Raw genomic sequence first — 21,572 nt, forward strand, 5'->3', positions numbered from 1 at the left:
GTTTCCTGTGTTTCCTCCACACACCTGCACCCTCTTTATTCCTAATGCATGGAACGTTTTGTACAAGCAGTGTTTGTTTTTGCAAACATAGGCATATAAGAAAGGGAATATTCTGTAAATCCTGTCATACTTCACAGTGCAGTACTACAGAGAAAGAATTTATAATGTTTGCTCTGACAGATAATAAACAATTAGAGGCTATAAAACTTTATGGCAGGTTTTATTAAAACATCTGCCATTAAGCCTCTGATGGAATACAATTTAAAATGTCTAAGCTGTACCAGTGTATCCTGGTAATCTGCATTTCATTAGCCTTTGATCAATGTGTTAATGAGCGTCTTTGTTCTGTTTGAAAGCATTTTATGAAACCGTAAGTAATGATATCCTCACATGCAGTGATTGCCTTTGGATGAGTCTGGTATCAAAATACATCTCATGTCACATTTTTGAATTTGGTATTTGTATTAACTGACTAAAACAAATGAGATAAATCAGTTCATGGACAGAAAAACAAGCCACAAATGTGCAGATGAAGTATCTTTGTCACAGACCCATCACTTACATGGTGGGTTGGCCATTGCTGTTTATCAAAGTAATATATGTTAAGGGCATGTAAGAATAAAAGATTGAAGCAGCTTCATGTTGCCAACATTAAATAATGTGTTTACCTAGTCTCATTCCCTGCTGGCAAAACAACATCTGCCTCTTTGCTATACCACCATACTAACAGGAACTGACAAGTGGAGCGATAACTCAGCTATCTTTGAAAAGAGCACTCATTGATTCTTACATTAAACTATATATTTAAGCTCAGACAGCAGATCTTGGAGATTAATCCCACAAAAATGGTATATGTTTTTAATTCACCTGACAGAGTGACAGTGAACACAACATCCAGTATAACAAGTAAGAAATAAAGGGTGTAGCTACATTACCCGTTATTTATTTCATGTTATACTTGAAGACATATAAATAGCTAGGTTTTATTTTAAATGTTTGTTCTTTTTTAAATCAAAGAAACACATTTCTTGTCATTAGAATTTATCAACAACTTCCACTTTATATTCATGAAAATTGTCTTTATTTCTAAAAAATAAAACAAATTTTGTCAACATTTGTTTGTATTGTCCAATGAATGTTTAGATATGGCCATTTGTTAGCTGAAACGCTCAAAGCAAGGGGTACAGTAATATCTTAGAAGTGGACAGTGAGAAGCCAGTCACAGCTATTGATAAATGATAGCAGTCATTTTGTCATGGCTTGTCATGGTGGTGTTGAGGTGGACGTTGGATATGTGGTAGTTTCAAGATAAACACATGTTTTCTTTTTACATTATACAGGTGAAAACTGAAATGACTGAAACAGATAGCCTGATTAGATTTGATGTGATGCAGTATTTCCTCTATGTATGCTGCTTTAGCTGTGATGCACACCTTTCCTATTTCTAAAGGTTATCCCACATACCCAGAACAATGTTCACACAATGTTTCATCATTGTCCGTCTTACTAAAAAGCTGGCCTCTTTTGACACTCATTTATCGATTATATTTCCCACTGGCTGTACTTCAAAGGTAGATGCGGACATTTAGCCTCTCACTCACATTTACTGTTGCCTGTCTTTCCATCCAGCAAACTTTTTGAAGAAATAACACACTCCATACACTTAAAGAAAACAATCCAATGTGCAGATTAACATGAAAATAGCTTAAGTACTGTTTTTTAGATGCACACATCGAGTCATTTCTATCCTTGTTTGAGTGTACATTCTTGGTGCTTTTGTGTTTTTGTTCAGAAAGTGAGCAGGTTAACTGAGACACTGGTACAACTATGTGGCAAAGCTAAATATCAGATGAAGAAAGCTGAGGTAATATTTCACACTGGGTGACATATCACTTTGATATTAAGATTTTTTTTAAAGCATATTTTTTTTACATTTGTCTATCTTCTTAGCAGTCACACCTCTGACACTTCGCTCCTGACAGGGAGGTGTAAATCGAGGCCATGGTGGCAGAAGCGGTTCACTACTGACCAGCTGGCCTTCTGCTTAATGAAGAGACGCAGCTTGTCCCTGAAGGTTTCTCCTAGAAAGCTGTAGATAATGGGATTGAGGCAGCTGTTGGAGAAAGCTGCCAGGTTAACAATGTGGCCTGTGAGTGGGTAGTCATGCCACAGGGTGGTAGCAGTCCTCTGTGACGGGTCAGCTGTGCCCTGCAGCAGCTGGATGCTGATGAAGACGTTCTCTGGCAGCCAGCAAATGAAGAACACCAGAACCACTACCACGATCATGCGCAAGGCCTTCTGCCGCCGTGGCCACAATCCACGGTGCTTCTGTGCCCTCATGAGGATTCGCCCAATCAGAGAGTAGCATAGACCAATGATGGAGAAGGGCACCAAAAAGCCAATGGTTACCTCCAGCCACTGAATCTCAAAGACATTGGCAAAGCAGAAGTGCACCTCACCCCTGTGCTGAGTTTGCACAATGGTGAAAGGGAGAAGGGTGGCCAGGATAGAGGCCATCCAAATGAGGCCACAGCTGAGCTTGGCGTGCTGCATAGTCCTCAGTGGGCTGCTGCTCATGGAGCTAGCCAAGGCAATGTATCGGTCGAAGCTCATCCATGTGAGGAAGAAGATGCTGCTGTACATGTTGACCTGCAGAAAAAGGGACATGAAGGTGCAGAGGACAGCGTAGTCATAATACTTCTCATTCAAATTGAAAACCTCAATGAGGGAATCTGCCACCAGGATGAGGTCAGCTACAGCCAGGTTAACAAAGTAAAGGTCTGGGATGGTCATCTTCTCTCTGTGGTTCAGGTTCACCACCAGGATTAAGATGTTACCAATAAATCCAATAGGAAAGAGGAGAATGGTGTACAGGCAGGACAGGAAGAGACCAATAATGTAAGATTGGTATTTGTCTGATTCTTCAGTCAAATATGTTGCGTTGTACTCATATGAAGTGTTCAGTTGTTCTGTACTGTTTACATATATCCAGACCAGAGAGGTTGTCTGCACTTCCATACTGACTGTGGTTGGACTGTCTTGAATCATAGGCCACATGTAAGTCACCTGTACCTGCTACATCATTAGACCCTGTTAGTTCCCAGTTGTGTCTCTTTAAAAGGTAAATCATCTATGCTGTGTTTGCATGCTGACAGAAGTCAGGTGCATGGGAACACAATGGTTACGGTTTGTTTGACCCCATGTTGACATCAAGGTTCATCAGTACCAATAGATTCCAGACACAGGATAGAAGCACCTCCATGTCTTAAAATTGTCTTTGGCTGGCTTTTCTAACCTGATGACTCACATTATCCAGACTGTCCAAACTGTGGTTCTGAGATTAGAAGGCGGACCTCTCCTCTTTTGAGTCATCTGATTTGAGTGCTGCTTTGTCTCTCCAAATCCATGTGCATCTTTATTCAGCGAGCCTTGGCCAGGGACGCTATTACTGTGACACCTGAGCTGTGGTGAGGAGTGAAGGAAAAAAAATAGCACATTAAAGAGAATTAGGTTCACATACTTAAAAAAACAACAATCTTGTGCAGTTAAATGAGAATAACTAAGAAGTATAGCACTTTTTATTTATTACTAAAAACTGAAAATTCTTAATATCAAGTATGAAAAAGGCAAAAGTCCAGTTTGGTCAGAGAAGGGTTCTAAACTGGATAGCAAACAACTAAGTATGCACATTAACATTCAAGCTTCAGACTTAAACAGATGCATTGAAATCCTCCTTAGAAATCCTCAGCCAATCCAAGCTTACTCATTTGTCCAGACGTGATGACTATTAATTGCAGAGATGAAAACATATTTGTCATTAACATTTAAAAAACCTCTGTGTGAAGCTCTCTGTTTTGATAGCACACAAATAATGTATTAAACACAAAATCTATGTTTTATATGCTTTGGAAGCTTGTATATTACTAGCTACCCTCTTCCTTAGTTGATAATTTTCAGGCCCAAAATCTCAGACATTCTGTTCTGCAAACATGACCTTTAGCAAACATTCACAGCCCTTAGGGTTTCCACCAGAGGAAGCCTACTTCAATTTGAATGCATTCTTAATGACAGCAGTAATTCAGCACATAAATGGCTCTGCATATAGATCGTACAGAGACATTTTCTGCCATAGTTTTTCAAATCATTGCTTTAAAGCATATTCTCCAATAAGTAAACAATCATTATCACAACATGAGTGGCGTACTGCCTTTTCTTTCTAATTTTCAGGAAGAGTTCAAAATCACACATGAAACAATAAGAACAATGATCTTAACAAGTCTCATGACACATCTAAGCTCACATAATTCTAAAAAAAAATTTGAGAAATGATCTTTACACGAAAACATCAGTTCACTCTATTTGATATATGATTCCTGAGTTATCCTTTTATAATACTGGGATAGGAAACAGTTGTTCTGTTCGGCTGATTTTCCACCAAAATCAGTGAGACCGTAGATCATGTAGAAGTGCTCTCCAAGAAACTACTATCAGCCACTCCAGACATATAGAGAGCAAGATAAAGAGCGAGTTGATGACATAATGTACAACTCATTATGCAGCAAGATTCACAAGACAGGAGGGAATGCCCCCAATTACAGTTTAACAGACACCATATTATGTAAGTTTAAAGTAACAAATACAACATAGTTAGTATATCACCTGTAATTTCTAACCCTAACCCTAACCCACTGTAAACTGTCTTTGCTTTTTAAGACACTACTTGAAATTGACATAAAACACATAAAGCACTATTAAATAGCCACCAATCGTAGCAAATACATGGGAATCAAAAGCAGCCCTTACTTTTTAAAATTTGGGATTTGATGTTCCTCCATGCTTGTCCGGTGCAGAAGTCAGAGAGACACAGATTTGTAAATCCCATGTCCGGGCTTCTCTTCTGCACCACCTGCTGTTTGGCCCAACCCTGTCTGGAGAGGAGAGGAGGGTGGGAGAGACAGAAAGGCAAGAGATGATCTGTCACCCATGGTTTGTCACCATGCTTCATCAGATTCCCTTTTCTCTGCCTCCTTTTTTTTTTGCCCAGTTTGTGATTCCAGGTGTCTGCTGGGTATCTAAAAAGATCCAGTAACTGAACTGACTGAGAGCTGTTTTTAACACAAAGGAAAGTTTAAACAGCAAATAAGTAGAGTGTGGAGTTTGCCTCAACCAGGTTGTGTTGTTATGGAAACCACTTATACTGTATTTTTTGCAGTATTTGATCACCTGGGTTGTCAGGCTCTTAGTCTTAAGGGCCATGTAAACACACTGCTCATGACCTCTCAGTTTTTCCATCAATATGTTTGTAAAATAGTTTGCCTACTGTTCTGTATCGATTATTGATTTTCACTAACAACAAAAGACACTGACCCTTGCTTATTCAATGTTTCATTCTCTATACTACAATTACATTCAGATAAAGCTTAACTTAAAAACTGGTGAGCCTTCACTTTCAGTAAGGGGGAAACAGAACAGACTCTTTGCTCCTGGGTAAGGAGTAACATTAATGTAATTTGAACTAATCTGTGTCCAAACTGTGACTATGGAGACCTATTTGATGTGATGTTGGCTAGTGATGTGTCTAGTGGGATGCATTAACTGCAGATGCCTGCAATAATTGCAGACATACAATAACCATCTGCTACAACAGTGCTATAGATATATATTGAAATAGATCAGACTGCTTCATATCAAATCATAGTTGTAAAACTAAATCATCTTTAAAAAAAATATTATTATTATTGCTTTAATTGACCCCTACATTATCTATTGATATCATAGGCCTGCCATGATTAAAGTGCATTTATTCCCAAATGATCAGTATGCAGCTGCAAAAACAGCAGTGGGGGGAATCACTCTGGACTCCGCATATAAGGAAAGGGTCCATGTTCCATGACAACAAGAATTTTCAGTTTCTACAGAAGGCAGATTGTGACTCTGAGGTCTTTGAAAGGTGGGAAGGTCCCTTCATCCAAAGACAGCCAGAGGGGAAAGAAAAGGCAAGGCCAAGGCTGGATTACTGCCTGGAGGTATGGGGTTGCAGCTCCTTTGGCAGCGCTGCACCAGCTCCAGGGCTTTGAATGTGATACGAACAACAACAGAAAGCCAGTGGAGTGCATTCGTCAGGGGTCTGAAAACAAAACAGGTCACAGCTCTCAAGCTTGAACATGGTGGATAAAGTTCTTGGTATAATGGGGTACAATTTAGGATTTACTGATTGCAGAAACAGATTTTGAAAGTTTTAAAAGTCAAGACACTGCTGCTCTTTGGCAGAAGAATTGCTATATTGAGCTGGTGTGTGCATCAATAAAAAAAATAATACATGCGACACACATTGCATACTCTGCTTGCTTCTGTATATATCCAATACAGCCTTGCAATAAAGTGGCCTATTTATACCCTACCCAATCAGTTGCTCTGCGGCTGCTCATGTATTGTAGCATTTTACCAATAGTCCAGTCAGGTTGCTTTAAGACATTTTAATAGAGGAAGAATAATTTTTTTATTGTCTCCCGCCCTGCAGTAGACAAATTGGCACCGTGCAATCTCTTGTTTGAGGGTCTGCTTCTAGGAAGCCGGGTGTCACTGCCGCACTTCAACATGCTAGGTAACCTATTTGCTTGTACTAACCTGCATATCACAAGGTGAGGTTTTGGCTTACTGCTCTTAATGCTCTCAGTATCTCACAAGCAGATAGAGAGGGGCACAAGAATATATTCACTCTCCTGTTTAGCTCTCTAGAGTAGCAAAGACATGGAACATCTCGGGACTCGTAGTGCTGAAGGTAGGACAAAGAAAGACAAGGGGGACTGAGGGAAGAGTTAGAAAGCTATTTTGTGTAGAGTTATTCAGTGACATAGAGGAGCACACACTCTGCCTTGAAACCAGAATAGCTAAGGGCTCACAGTTAGTATGTTTAAGCTTGAAAAAGTGAAGGCATCATCTTACAGATTGGTTAAGCGCTGGTTTCATCTTGGAGAAGTGAAGTACCTCTTGCTGATTTGAGTGCAGATGACACACCGCCTCATGTCTTGGAAAAGCTGATTTTGGTAGTCAGGAAATGGCGCAGCAGAGCAGCAGTGATGGTCTGAGGGAGCCGACAGGGTCAATACGGCAGCTGGTAGCCCTGCTGGCACAAACAAGTTTGGGTTTTTGACAAGAAAAGGGACAGCAGAGAGCAGTTTCTGTGGGTTAGAAGAAGAGGATTTTAGATGTAGTAGAAAGTTGATTCAGCTCCTGAGATGAAGAAAGGAGAGAGCAGACAATCTGAGAGGTCATACAGCAAGCCAGATTTGTGCAATTTTCTCTCAGCTACCTGAAATCTCAGTTATTCAGTTCGCATGACTACACACAGATAAGGGGAAAGTGGGGATGTAGAGGTCAGTCTAGTGGAAATGTGCTAGAGACTGTCAAAGAGAGGAGAGGAGAGAAGAAAGGGAAAGTGTGCATATTTCCCTGAATAGTGATGACATGAAATGAGACCAAGGTAAAAAAGTGTTAAACAAATGCACCACTCAGAGACATAGACATACATGTGCTGCACTTCTGGTTAGATGCTTAACTACATTTGGTTGTCTAATTGTACTTTGTGCAATGACAATAAAGTTGAATCCAATCTAATCTTATCTAATCTAATGTTTCAGACAAATAAACTATATGTGATAGCACTGTTTAAAGCTCAGTGGAGCAGACTTGGTGCATATGTCATAATAACCCTTCCCAAAGGCTGCCATAATAGGCTTAAAAGAGGAGTTGTGACATTGACTGATTCTAAGATTTCTCTGGACTATAAAGCACTTCCAAGGAACTGATTAAGTAAGGTAACGTAAGTTTAAGTAAACAGCGAACCTCATCTGGTAAATGTACTTCCAAGACTAGCTTCCAGAAAAAGGATCTTGCATGTGCTAACAATGGCTGGAGTTATGTGTGATGGCAAAGGGTGATATAAACAACTTGAAGAAATAGTGAGGTGTGTTGTAGCAAAATTATTTATAGTGAATGGTTGTTCTGTTTTATGTCTTTCTCTGTCAGTTACAAGGCTGAAATAAGTAAGCATGTCAATCTTAAACTGGCCTCGAGTTTTGCGTCTTTGCTGCTCTGAATTTACACATTGTCCTTCAACTACTTCCTGTGTGAGAGCTATTACTTTGCTGAGGCTTGTGAGAGAGGATGCATTCCCTGTTGATGTCCACTGGGTGGCCCACTGGCATAAAAAATCTAATGTTTGACAGTTCGAAGAAAATATGAACATGACTGCACAAGCTTTGGCTGACAAAAAGAAATGACTGATTGACGGATGACTGATGTGGTGAAGAGGATGGTTTAAAGAAGTTATTGACTCTGCACCAAAATACATTAACAGGTGAGAGCATTATGCTGGATTTAGCATTCTAAATCATTCAAAGAGGATGAGAGCTAAGTAATTGAATTATACGGTAAATGACAAGGAGAATTTAATGTTTGCTTTGGTCTTGGTATTTTATTATGATAACCATGAAATCATACCATAACTGTGAAAACATATTATAGTAACTTTTGTTTTCTTGTACATGTAAATGAAAAGGAAAACAATAGTTCCCATCCAATGACATCTAATGAAAAAGACAACATTACCGGTGCTGTTAATGGGGAGTTGTGGGGTTTAACTGCTTGTGGTTGAGGGAGTGAAAGTGGGAGGTCTAGAGGAAGGAGGCTACAACACCCTCATCTGCCTCCACTTACCAGTCTGATGTGCTTCTGGCTCCATCCAACATCTCCCACAGCCACAACCACAACCTCTGAATGGAACATCGTGCACAGTCCAGCTCATTTGCACTGCTTCCAGGGCCATGTTTGATATTTAGTTAATGCTGGGATTTTATTGTAAGATTACTTACTTTTTACTTTTTTTTTATTCTCTGCTCCCATTTCTGAAGAGGAAAAGCAAAGAACAGGATTGGCAGGGTGGATTGTTTTAAAAGCACATGCCCTGGTCCACTTGTCTCCCCAGAGCTGAAGAGATGTGGTGGGTCAAAGATGAAGGCTCCTTCCTGCAGTCTCTGCTCTGAGCTGTATGATTCATATGGTGGCAGCTTTCAAATATGTCAGCATGAGGACCACATCTGAAAAGAGCTACAGCTTTGTTATTCTATTCACCAATCAATCACAGGAGTATGTGCTATACAGGACAAAAATCTAGTGTTTTTTTTAAAATCTGTTTTATCTGCTCGTGGCTTAATCCAATTTGGGATCAAAACCAGCTTTGCTTTATGGCATGTTGTCTTTTCTATTTTATCTTGTTATATCTTCTTTGCGTTGAGTCACTTCCCCTATTCTCTTTTCAGCGTGTAGTCTATTTTTGTATCTGTTTTGTTATATGAATATTATTCAGTCTCTAGGGTCTGTCACTTTCACTCTCTTCTGGTAGGTTGGCTCAAGTATTCAATATTTTGTACCACTGTTGCCCTCTTTCTGACACTCTGGATCAGCGTGAGATAGTTTTCTATAATACTAACTGTAACTTGTCTTGTCTAGCCTTTACATTCTGCAGCTCAATTTAACCCACATTATGAAAAACAACTGTGGTCTAGAGGTGTGTGTGAAACCTGGTTGACAGCCAGATAAAACATTTAAAGCCACAAGCCAAATGTTCTGGCTACATAGGTGGTCTGATGTGCGATGCTGTATGTTTGACTGAAGTTGACCCTAATACTTTTGGTCTAGCTGCACCTCTAAAGGAGAAAAACAGCATTAAGACTAATGTAGCACATTCAAAACTGTGCTTTGTCAGCGTTAACCCTGTTTCCTGTTGCTTGTACAGTTAAGAGCTTTTCCTGGTCTACTTCGACTCAGTGCAACCTGAGGAGTTCACTTTGACTACATGCATGATTTTGTGTGTGTCAGTTTTAAGAGTTTTGAGATGGGTCTGATTACAGCCGTGACACACACTCTCATGATCGTAGGGTACAAGAATGCCCACTTTTTCTTCTTCTCTGCTTTGCATTCTTTTTGGCCAATTCTTTGGCCATCAAGGGCCATAACCCAATAAAATACTTTCCTGCAGGTGTATTACCGAGCAAAATATAAATTGGACAGCAGTGTTTGCCAAACTGATGATGAATCCTAACATAGTGATAAAATAGTTGGCACCTTAAATAATTCAAAGTGTGTAATAAAAACTTTGTGTAAAATTTTGTTACTGGTGCATTTGCAGTCAAATGTCCTACTTTTTCATCTGTATTACATTTTAGAAAAACACCCCTCTTGCATCATTAGCTTCCTGTTCTTTAAAAAAAGGAAAAGTAGCACATAAATACAGATGGTAAATACACTGACGTACTGGTGAATTGTGTTCTTTGTGTTGTTCGCTTGAGCTAATAGAATCAAGTGAAAGCCCCATGAAACTCCAGTCCTCAGAGGGGGAAATGGCAACCATGACAACCATGTTCAATTCACTCCATTATCATATCATTTCCAGATGTAGTACTGTAATTCAGACCTCCCCCTCCTCCTGCTGGACCTCTTATGATTGCTCTTTTTTTTTCTCCTCTAAAGATGTTGTAAATACATACACTATTGTGCAATCCAATGTTGTTACTGTTGCTGGGTCTAATGTAAGAAATGAACAGTGTAGTACTGACAACAGCTGATGCATTATGATTACTCCTCCCTGTAATATGACACCTTACCTCAGTCTGTTGAGCTTTAATTGTAACCTAATTATAAAGTTTGATTTTCATAGTGATCCATCACTTCATCAACTCAATCCTGCTAGCTTCCTGTTGCAGCACTTTCCCCCCCAGCTCCAACTTGCAGGCTGTCACACAGCTCTCAGTGTGCAGCGTTGTTATCAGATGTAGCCTACACACAACATTGTTTTCATTAAGAATGGCAACAGTATTGGACTGTCAGACCCACAGAACACAAACCAATTCCCAGAATGCCTGGAATGTTGTCTGAGTGGCGTGGTTGAAGGGTCTCGCCACAAGCAATCTGCTGTTAGCAGCGTGGTGAGCAGGAGGAGAGCTGTGGCATCCTTCCTCACTCCCATTGTCACAGCAGCTCAGATGGAGGGAAGAACCTCCACAACCTGCCAATCATCCTGACCTGATCATATGATTAGAGGGTTGAAGAGCTAGAATAAACAGTACTTTGTTTTCAGTCATTTTCAAATAAAAAAGTAAAATAATTTAAGTATTTTTCCATTTCAAGGGGACATTTTGGGGACAAAGCACAAATTCCAAAGTCTCTTCCATTGATACTTGTCATATTTGGTTAACTTGATACAAGAACCAAGATGCTTGGAACTAATTATACCAAAAAACCTTTCAACAACAGAATGCATAGCAGATGTCTTAACATACGGTATTTTCACATTATCATAAGTATTGTCAGATATAATTGACATAAGAAGCAGTGATATCCTTGTTAGTTTATTGTTTAATCAGTCTTTGACTCAGTTGACAATAGAGTAGATTACTTACAGAATCTAAATATATCTCTCAGAAAATAATACTGTGTTTTTTAAAGAGCATGGTATCTTCCTGTAAATCTCTCACATACAATATATACACATTATTATACACATACACTTGCATACACAGTCACAAAAGCATCACATCTGAACGTGGATTCATCTGGACTTCTGAGGTTTTGCTGTTCAAATAGCTGAATTGCATCTGCATACAGTTGACACACAAGAACTTTGAGGGTGTTTTTATACGTGGTCTGTTTCAGCAATTTAACTAAACTCAAGTTTCTCCGCACTGGTGTGAGATTATGGCCCCTCTGAAATAATAAACCAAAGTCAGTCTTCAGCAGTAATCGGACTTGGGTATAATTTTAGGCCCAATTTGATCAAGCTTTATTTGCCAGTTGTCTGCATCGTGCAGTCAGTCAATTTGTGGTGACCGCTAACTATTACCCCTGCCAAGGAGTTTGTTTTAGGACCTGTCTCTAACTTAAAATGGCTAAATGGATTTTAGTGAAATTTGGTGAAAAGTCAGGGCATGGGAAGAAAGAAAACTGATTAGATTAGTGTTAGAAGTGAGGCCTTCTTTGTGTAATTGCAACCAAATTTAAATGGCACATGCACATATCAACTCCAAGTTAAATGACTGCTGCGTTAACTGGTCATAGCTCCTAATTTAGCTATTCTCCAAAAATCCACCCAGTTGTCATTTACTTAAGAAGTTTGATGATGATTCAGATACAGACTGAAATTTACCATCAAAATAACAGATACTGAGTGCCTTCCAGTTGGATGTCTCATTAGAAACATAAAGGTAAAATTGACATACATTTTATTGACATTAACTTCATAAAATCACCAATGGCAACATGTTCTGCTGTCACATAATCAGACAATATTCAAACATTCAATTCTATTCATTATAATTCAAGTGCTTATTGATTAAATAATAGTTGGAGTTTTGGTCAAAATAAACGTAGACACAACTGCAATGTCTGACAGTATATAGTAAACCAATTCAGGGCTGAAAATGGACACCACCTTAAGAAATGTTGCTTAAATGTCAAAAATCAGACAGTCACAAGCTTCAATTCAAACCCTGTATCATTTGACCATATATGCACTATTGTTTGCCTTCCAATGCTAAATGTAACAGTAAGCAGTGGGACTTTGAACTGAGTTCAAATAATGATTAACTGTGTCACGATACGTACAAGCTTGTTTTATGGGGTGGCAAATACTGTAGCACATGATATAAACACACAGCCTCAGTTGAAAATAAACATTACTTCTCACGGTAGATACACATAACGAGGGTGGGACGATGCAGCGAAAATTAAAATGTTGGACACTGTTTCATACATCAACCATAGACAAGCAATATCTCTAGTCACAAGATGTTTAAAAAATACAGTAGGTGTATGTTTGATATAATGTTATAATCTTAATAATAATTTCATATATGTATGAAAAGCATCAACGCTGTTTTAGTACATCTGGCAAAACTTCAAATTTTGCAGTGAAAGCCAAGCAGACTTGCAGAAACAGCCCAGCAGGTCAAAATTAACATACAATTGTTTATCTTAAGGTGTAAATTACAAAGAAAGGTGACTATCATTTATTGTTGTCTGAGAGTTGAATATAACAGTGTGCCCACCTTCCATTTCTCTTCAAGTGAATGCCCCGCCCAGCTGGTGCATCTGTTCACAGGATGATTTATAAACTGGCCCTCTCATTCAGAAAGCAAAAAAACAAAAACAAAAACAACTAAACTAATGCAGTGACGCAACAGACCTCACGCAAAAGCAAGTTGAAGTTTATAACTGGGCTTTATCACTATTAGTCTGTTCTCTTTTCACTAAATTCCAGGCAAGAAAGCAAAGCAGCTTTGCCAACAATATGCAGATTACCTTAATGCATCTGAGCAGCATTACAGTTCAAACTCTGTGACAAACACAGTTTTCAGGTACTTGGCAGGCAAGTGTTTTATAGTTTATGAAGGTTTCTGATAGTGCCTCTAGAGTGACCCAGACAGGCTTCATATTTCCACTGGACAAACCCTCCCTACCGCTCATGAATGCTCATACAATTTAGGGAATGTACATGCCACTTCCTCAGGGCCCTCTCTGTGACCTTGGGGCGGGGGGGGAACCTGACTGACACTATGTGAGGCTCTTCATGCATAATTCCTGCAGAAGCAATACACAGCTTAACAAATCACATACTGAGTTGAGGCCATCTGCTCAAATGAATGAATGAGTTGATTTGAACCACTTATGGTTAACAGGTGATGTGATTTCAGCAGAGATCACAAGAGGTATACCGGTTATGGATGAACCCTGAATACAAGCTTTATATAAGGATTTCATGTAGTTGTGTGACTTGTGGTATGGATGTATAGTTTACATAATGTATTTGTTGTGGAGCTTATAACATATGCAAGAATAATCTCTTTATACCTGTGAGTGGATACCTTAGGACATTTTTTAAAAAATGAACTGAGAACATCTCTTCATACCAGTAGCTACATCTAACTACAGGGTAGTACGGGTATCGAGAAAGAAAACAGCTTTTGAAATGAAGCTACAATTTCTGAAAGAGCATACATTTTGTATTCCACCTTTTAAATGTGAAGATTATTTAACGTGATAATGAGGAATCACTCTCAACACATTTGAGTAAAAAGAAAATGCAGCTCTGAAAAGGTAGAACTGTCAAGTGATCAATTGTCTAGTTTGAGGGCAGTAAACACTGATGGTCACAGGCAGCGTGAAGCATTGCTGACACACAGTGCAAGTTTACTGGCTGTGGTGGGTTGTTGATGTATCAGCCACCATCCATCACTTGATAAATAAAGTTTATAGCTTACTGCTTGTTGTTCTGCTTATGTATTATGCATCAATTGTAAATTATTCTTAAATTGTATCTAGTAGCATATTGCGACTAAAGTGAAATTTAGGCAGTCATGGATTGGTCAAACTTGCACACTCTGTCAGCACAGTATTCATAAACACCGCTGTTATCAGGAAAGCTGCTCCCACTGAGATGGCGTAGTGACTGGCCGTCCAAGGATATTTATAAACAGGATATTTTGTGTGTTTGTCTTAACGGTACTTATCAGCTGATTGTGCCGATTTACAGCCCTCAAAATAGAAGTAGAGGAGAACTTCACGTGTTGACAAAAAATAACAGCACTTAGTGGTTTTTGCTTGGTTTGTCCTCTCGCTGCAGAACTGGATAGATCAGATCAAGTTCTGAAGGTGACAGGAAATTCCACAGTTAGCTACGTCGCTCTTAACACAGTCCAGAGCAGTCCGGGAGCTCAGTCAGATACTGGCTCTGTAGGGGGGAGATAAGTGCCGGCTAGGTCGAGAGGTGGAAAAGGGGGAGTGGGAGGGGCGCCAGTAATCTCCCGGTGGGAGATCTCACGTCACTACTTGCTGCACTGTTGAGCGTTCATGAGGGCAGGACTGGTCTCCACAGCGCAGCCTCCTGAGCAGCCGCTGAAGCTTGTTGGAGAAGTTTTTGTTCATCTGCCTATACATGAGAGGCATTGCAAAGCTGCTAGAGAAAGCCAGCAGTTTAGACACACATCTTAAGAAATAATAGGTAGGTAAGTAGTGTGCATTGTTAATGTACCCTGGTGCACCGGCTACAGTGTGTACCAACAAGGTCATGTAGTATGGGGTCCACAGTACAAACTGCACACAGACTGAGGCTAGCAGCAGTCTGTGGATAGAAGGGTCCAAGCGAGCGGAGTCCTGATCCAGAGGTGTAGACTCCTTCCTAATGCGCAAAATGAGTACAAAGGCATAAAGAACAGCCACAGCTGGAACCACGTAGCCAATGAACATCATGATGGCATCTGCTGCCTCCTTGTTCTGCATTTTAGAGCACTCAACCATCTTAGTGGAGATGTGGTTGCACACATAGAAGAGCAATGAAGAGAAGCTAGTGAGCACCGCCCCACCCCAGATGAACCCACAAACATGTTTGGTGTTATACACACTGGACATGTACGTACGAGGCAGGGCCCGCTCTATATAGTAGTCCAGACTGAGCAGCGTGGTGGAATACATGATGACCAGAGAGGAAATGTTGAAGAGAATGAGCAGGGTAATGTAGACCTCGTTGTTGTACTCCCATGCATGCCAGCGGGTGAAGGTGGAGCTTAGCAGCTCCACAGGCGCCACCAGATTGAGCACGAGGCCTGCTATGGCCATGTTGACAAAATAAACATCCGGCATGGTCATGGACACCTTGTTGGAGAGGTTGACCACGACCAGCAGCGCATTGTAGCACAGCCCCAATGGAAAGCACACCAGGAGGTAGATGAGGGAGAAGACCGACAGGATGAGGCCATAGTCCTGGCAGAGCTGGAAGTCAACGCTGGTGTCCGTCTCATTGTAAACCATGCAGATCCACATTGCTGGGCTCTGACACAGGTCACGTCTTTCAACAGGTCGACTGCAGAGTTAGGGAGAAAGAAGTTAGTTACTGCACTGATAATAAATGTTACAGTTGATATCAATTACCAGTAATAACTAAAGCTGGGTGATATTGACAAAAATCTAATATTGTGATATGTTTCACATAGGTTGTAAGAATGACTAATCAAGTTCAGAACAAACAAAAAAACATTGCGAGAGAACATTTTCATCCATGAGCAGAATTCAACCCTCTCTGTTTCTGACGCCTGTGCTGACTAGAGGAGCAAGCAAGTCCTTGACACGAAAACACGTCATCCACGGCACAGCTATTATGCCCTCGGTAACACTGTTAATTTCACTTCACTGCATCTGACTGGCTGAATACAAGCGCCTCACAATATGTTTCATTTGCTAGCTCAGCCACAAAACCCAGCCACACTGACCAGAGCAAGTGTTTGACGCCTCGGCAAGATTTTGCTGTCTTTTCTCTGTATCTATCTCTTTCTTTGTCAAAGTCACATGCAGGGGCATTGCTGCCTGTGCTGTGCTGCCCTTGTGATTTTCACATGTTCAAGCAGCGACATAAACCTTTCCCGCCTAACGCTGTTTTCATGTTACTGCAGTGAGTAAAGGACATGCACCTTCTGTTCAGGTTACTGCCAAGCTGACTGGGGGTTGGGCACATGGGTGATGGGTAGATTTATAAAGAGTGAAATGTGAGGCAGGCCCCGGTGAAGGGTCAGTGAGGGCCGAGTTGAGGGGTTGGAGTTCAGGGCAAGGTCAAAGAAAATGACCATGCACATGTCGGGACCGTTTGTGATCAAGCCTGATGGGGCTGCAAGTTTTCAAAAAGCTTACGTAATGCTGCCTTGCATAATTGATTCAGGTCATTTTAAATAAATTATTCAAATAGCCTTGGTTAAGGAAAAAGAAGATCAAGAGGCTATCGCAGGATTGCAATGATAAGTCACACAAGGTCACTGTATTTTACTTCCTCTGTGATAATTTAGCTGTTATGCTTCCACGTTTGGCTTCCTTCCCAAAGCAGTTTTAAAAGGAATTCTGCACAACTTTCTGGAACAAAGCACAGGAAGGCAGTTTTGCTTTCAGGGGAATGAGTAACAATGCCAGTAAAGGGAAAAGATTCTTCCGTTCACTTACGTAACACCACTACAGAGGGGCTGTTTTGGCCGTAAGTCTCAGACAGAGACCCATATACACACACAAGGGCTTAGTCCCTCCTCTATACTAATCCAATTGGCTGTAATGAGACTATAGTAGAGGCTGGAGCTCAGAGCTGGACTGGAACAGGATCAGGAGGACCAAAGTGTAGAGTTACTTTTAACAAAAAAACCTGTCTTCACCAAGACAGCAGCGCTGGTCTGACCTCTCTTAAACATAGCTCTCCTAACACAAGCTGCTAGGTGACTCATTTACTAAAACGGGCCTTGACAAAAGTACATAATTAGCTCTGATCCTCTCCCATAAATTACCAGTATGTGCTCTTTTCAGAATGTATTGTAGATGTAGTGTGTTCATTGTACACTCCTTCAACAACCTCTGATCATTTAAGAAGAAAATGACTTTAAGAGAAGTTGGTGAAAATGAAAGAGAGCACACCGCATTGTGGCTGGCTGTCTCCATTCATTAGCACCTGCTGTATTCTGACATTTTAGCACCTCATTCATTACCACGTTGGCTAACTCTGTACCTTACAATAGCTGCAAGGTACCTGAAATTCTGCCTAAAAGAAGTCATGACTTTGTGGTACACTGGTGATAAATTACTTAAACTGTTGAACTAGTTTCAAAAGACATTGTTTCCTGTAGCCAGTATACACCTAGTATTTGACACAAGACCTTGACAATGACAAACCAATGATAAAATAGATGAGAACTAATGCCATGGCCCTTATATTGCGCAGCAGAATGAAGGAAAACAGTGAGAGCAGAAACATAGGGATTTACTACATTTACCTACTGGAAGTGACAGTTATGTATAATATAAATCAATTTTTACTTATATTATTATATAATGTATTTTGTTTCCTGCTTAACCATCAGGCCTTTATAAAATCAGACCCCATGATTTCACTTAACAAGGCCAAACCAATCAATATAGTCCTAAGAAATAATGAAAATGATCAATATCTGCAGCCCTGACGGCAAGGAATAACACACACTTGCTCATAATTGGATGATAAACTGAGAATGTACTGAATGTACCAACATTATTACAGGAGGTGTCCAATGTTTATGCACACACATGCATAAGTTATGCAGATACCCTTAAATACAAGAAAGATCACCATTTGTATTTAATACAGCATGGATACAAATGTATTGCTACGTTTATATATGAGAATAAAATGGTAAATAGACTGTACTTTAATAGTGCCTTTTCTAGTCGTCTGACCACTCAAAGCGCGATACACTACATTTCACATTCACTCATTCATTCAAAACCAGGAGAAATATGGCTTCTTCCAAGCTGATTCCCGTAAAGGTGAAGACAACATGAAGAAAAATCTTGTTGAGTTGAGTTCTTCTTGCATGACTTTGACTGCAGATGTACACTTGGTTAAGCCCCATCTGAACTTTTTGTGCTACTCCATGTCAAAAGTGGTTAAATTAAATATTCCCGGAGGGGGAGGCCCTGCTGCAGCATGCTTTAGCCCCACTAAACATGATCTCGTAAGAGTGACGCCCACGTGCTTGGCGTCTCTGCGTTTTGAAGCCAGGTCTCACAGGCTGATGGGAGTAGTGTGACATACTGGGCCCACACCCCTCATATATCCTTACTGGAATTTACAGGCTCTTCTCAGAAAGTAGAAAGAGTGATGTCACATGATTCGCTACTCACGTCTGCAGCAGAGCAGCAACAGAAATACTACAGGAGGAAAATAAGATTACATGACTCACATTTACACATGTTGTGACTGTGCGGCAATGTGATCTATAAACACAATGACATTTGATGCACAAAGTTTACTATAATTGACGGAGTATGATTTAAAGTAACTGGCCACAGAACTACCAAACTACTCACAGTATGAGATCTCATTAACATATAATGGGTTCATTTAAAAAAGCCCCTAAATCTTCTCTGGTTCCCTTCTTGTGTGTTTCTCAGCTGCCTATTATTCTTGGAAAGCAGCCCATTAACTGAGAGTATTAATGAGGGATCTGACTTCAGGTGCATGCTAATGCTGCATAACATTTCGCAAATTAAAATTACTAAGCTCTCAGAGGTGATTAAAATACATGCCACCAAGTCCATTTCTGTGGAAGGGGTTTTATATAATTCTGAGCATTTTCCCTAGAACATTATCAGTCTCCAGAGAACTGAGTCACAGTGACTGATTTTTTTGTGGGCAAGATAACTTGGAATGGATTCCTTCTACATGTACATAGAGGTTTTGAACATTGTCTGTTTGACCAAGTGATAACTCGCTCAAATCAGGTTTTAGTGAAAGAGATGCTGGTTAAGCACAGGTCACGGTCAGACTTGACGGCTTTCTTACCATGTTTTCTGCAACATGTTGAACCGGCACAGGCGTCAACAAAGTCAGAGTTCAATGATCAGCACAAAGCAGGCTTACTGCCATTAAGCCATAGCACACATGCATGTCCCCCTCTGTCACATGGATGAAGTTGACGACAACAAGTGCAAAGCCTAAATCTCCAGAAGCATTTAATTTGGTGAGCGGTAAGACTAAGACAGAACTACTTTGTCAGGAAGTAGCATTCACTCAGTCTCCTAGTTGATCTGAAGTATGGTCAGGTGGATATATAATATCTGTTATTAAATTAGTGGCTTTAAAAGCCAATCAAAAGCTTTAATATAATTTATCAAAACAAATATTATACATATACAAAGAAAATATATTAATCTGCCTGTTTATATAAGAATACGTATAAGAATATATGAATGATCACAAGACTTAAACACACACACACACACACACACACACACACACACACACACATCAATATGAAGTAGTAATTACTAATTACTCATTTAATTGAATGTATTAGTAGTGTATTAGTTAAGTTACTGATTCAGTAATCAGGGCTGCCTTGATCTTGCCTTACACTATAAACATGGTTAAATGAACAGACACTATGACATCCCATTAGCTGTAGGTCCCGAAGGCAGATGTCATTTCAACATATGGGCTATTCTTAGGAAGTCTACAACAACTTTTAAAACTACACTTATCATTGCCAGTGAAGGAGCTTTTCAACAAGGCCTCTGATTAAACTGATACAACTTTTTCCCAGCACTTGAGAAAGGTGATCCCGTGAGAAACGTCTTCAGGTGTTGTTTTCCAAACATAAACGGCTCGTTAAAACGCTGGAGCTACAACAGCTGAACAAAGGTAAGAGAACAAACCATCCTATCGTGGTCTGTATATTTATTATTGCAGACACTGTGTCTCTCCATCACACTTGACTGCACAGATCAAAGCGTGGATAACTGTCACGGCTTCACCATTATTCTCCCATTTCTGCGGCTATTGTTGGCACAACTAAACTACTCACTCTCGCATCATCTCCCATCTCGCAGTGGGGCAAATTCACTTCTCTGCCGCTCTAAGGTCAAAATTTTACCGCAAACGCATCACATAAGTAGGTCAAAATAATACAACAGAGAGGAAAACTCACCAGAAACGTAACGTTATAGATTTGGGTCGGTGACAAACCTACGGAGGCATAGGGTTTGGATGTAGCATTTCCACTGGCATTTCTCAGTCGTTTCATTTGACAAACAGACGTCCTAAAATACGCACTCCGGCTCTCCTCGCGCTCCCAATGCCTAAAACCAGCAAAAACAACCGCTTCCCTGCATGTCGGTGGAGATTGACTTCATCTATCAACTTTTCGGACGAGTAGTGTTCTGAAAAGGGGCCGTCCGTTTCAGACTTTACTACTGCTGGAGTGCTGCTGAGCCCTACAGTGTGTACACACGTGACCCTCCCCCACTGTCTCCTCGCTCCGCTCTCTGCTGCTGCTGCTGCTCTTCTACGGTCGCGAGGCCCGAATGCCCGTTCTCAGCTCTGATTGGACGGAGTGCAGGGAGGTGGGGCGCGAGGGAAACCAAGGGGAACACACACACACCCACCCACACGCACAGTCAAACACACGCACACACACACACACACACACACACACACACACACACACACACAAACTTTCCAGTTCATCAATATAGCAATTTATTGATTTGCCGAGTAAACATAATTATCAGTAATATATCCTAACTGGGGATTTTAACATTTATTGTGCTTCACTTAAAATCACAATAAGTGTTTCTACCTTAGCCTGAATCCAATAACCTCAAAGAAAAACATTAATTGGGTGCCCATAAGATTGAAACAAATTTTGATTATTCTAACCATTCCTCCTTTTCACTCATGAAGAGATCTGTTCCCAAAATCAATTTCAGTGTAAGTGATGGGGTACAAAATCCATATTCCTCACTCAGCAAATATGTTGTTGTTTTTTGTATTGGCCCCCATCATCTCCACTGAAAGTGCATTCAGAAGGGATCTCTTAATACACAGTATGATACTATTGTTTTCAGACAGACTTAACTGGTGATGATAGGTTCACAATTGTTTGTCTCTGTGATGTTTAACAATAAACATACGTTCAAAATAAAACCAGCCCTGCATTACAACAAATCAAAGGCTT

General features: G+C 40.3%; 2 protein-coding genes across 3 annotated transcripts; both read right to left on the reverse strand.

The window, feature by feature from the left end:
- Positions 1–545: 545 nt before the first annotated feature.
- Positions 546–4,893, reverse strand: gper1 (G protein-coupled estrogen receptor 1). 2 transcript variants are annotated; one of them, XM_051387991.1, is made up of 2 exons: positions 4,804–4,893; positions 546–3,462 (listed from the first exon to the last, which is right to left on the reverse strand). In XM_051387991.1, the coding sequence occupies exon 2, from the start codon at positions 3,055–3,057 to the stop codon at positions 1,954–1,956; it is 1,104 nt and encodes a 367-aa protein (XP_051243951.1). In that variant the 5' UTR covers positions 3,058–3,462; positions 4,804–4,893; the 3' UTR covers positions 546–1,953. The 2 variants fall into 2 exon arrangements, with proteins under 2 accessions (XP_051243951.1, XP_051243952.1); XM_051387992.1 differs by having other exon boundaries at positions 546–3,457; positions 4,804–4,840.
- A 6,499-nt stretch (positions 4,894–11,392) lies between these two features.
- gpr146 (G protein-coupled receptor 146) lies at positions 11,393–20,904 on the reverse strand. Its single transcript, XM_051388089.1, has 2 exons — positions 20,544–20,904; positions 11,393–15,913 (listed from the first exon to the last, which is right to left on the reverse strand). The coding sequence occupies exon 2, from the start codon at positions 15,871–15,873 to the stop codon at positions 14,872–14,874; it is 1,002 nt and encodes a 333-aa protein (XP_051244049.1). The 5' UTR covers positions 15,874–15,913; positions 20,544–20,904; the 3' UTR covers positions 11,393–14,871.
- Between the last annotated feature and the right edge of the window lie 668 nt (positions 20,905–21,572).

This window comes from Dicentrarchus labrax, unplaced genomic scaffold (assembly GCF_905237075.1).
Source record: "Dicentrarchus labrax unplaced genomic scaffold, dlabrax2021, whole genome shotgun sequence".
NCBI classification, from domain to species: domain Eukaryota; kingdom Metazoa; phylum Chordata; class Actinopteri; family Moronidae; genus Dicentrarchus; species Dicentrarchus labrax.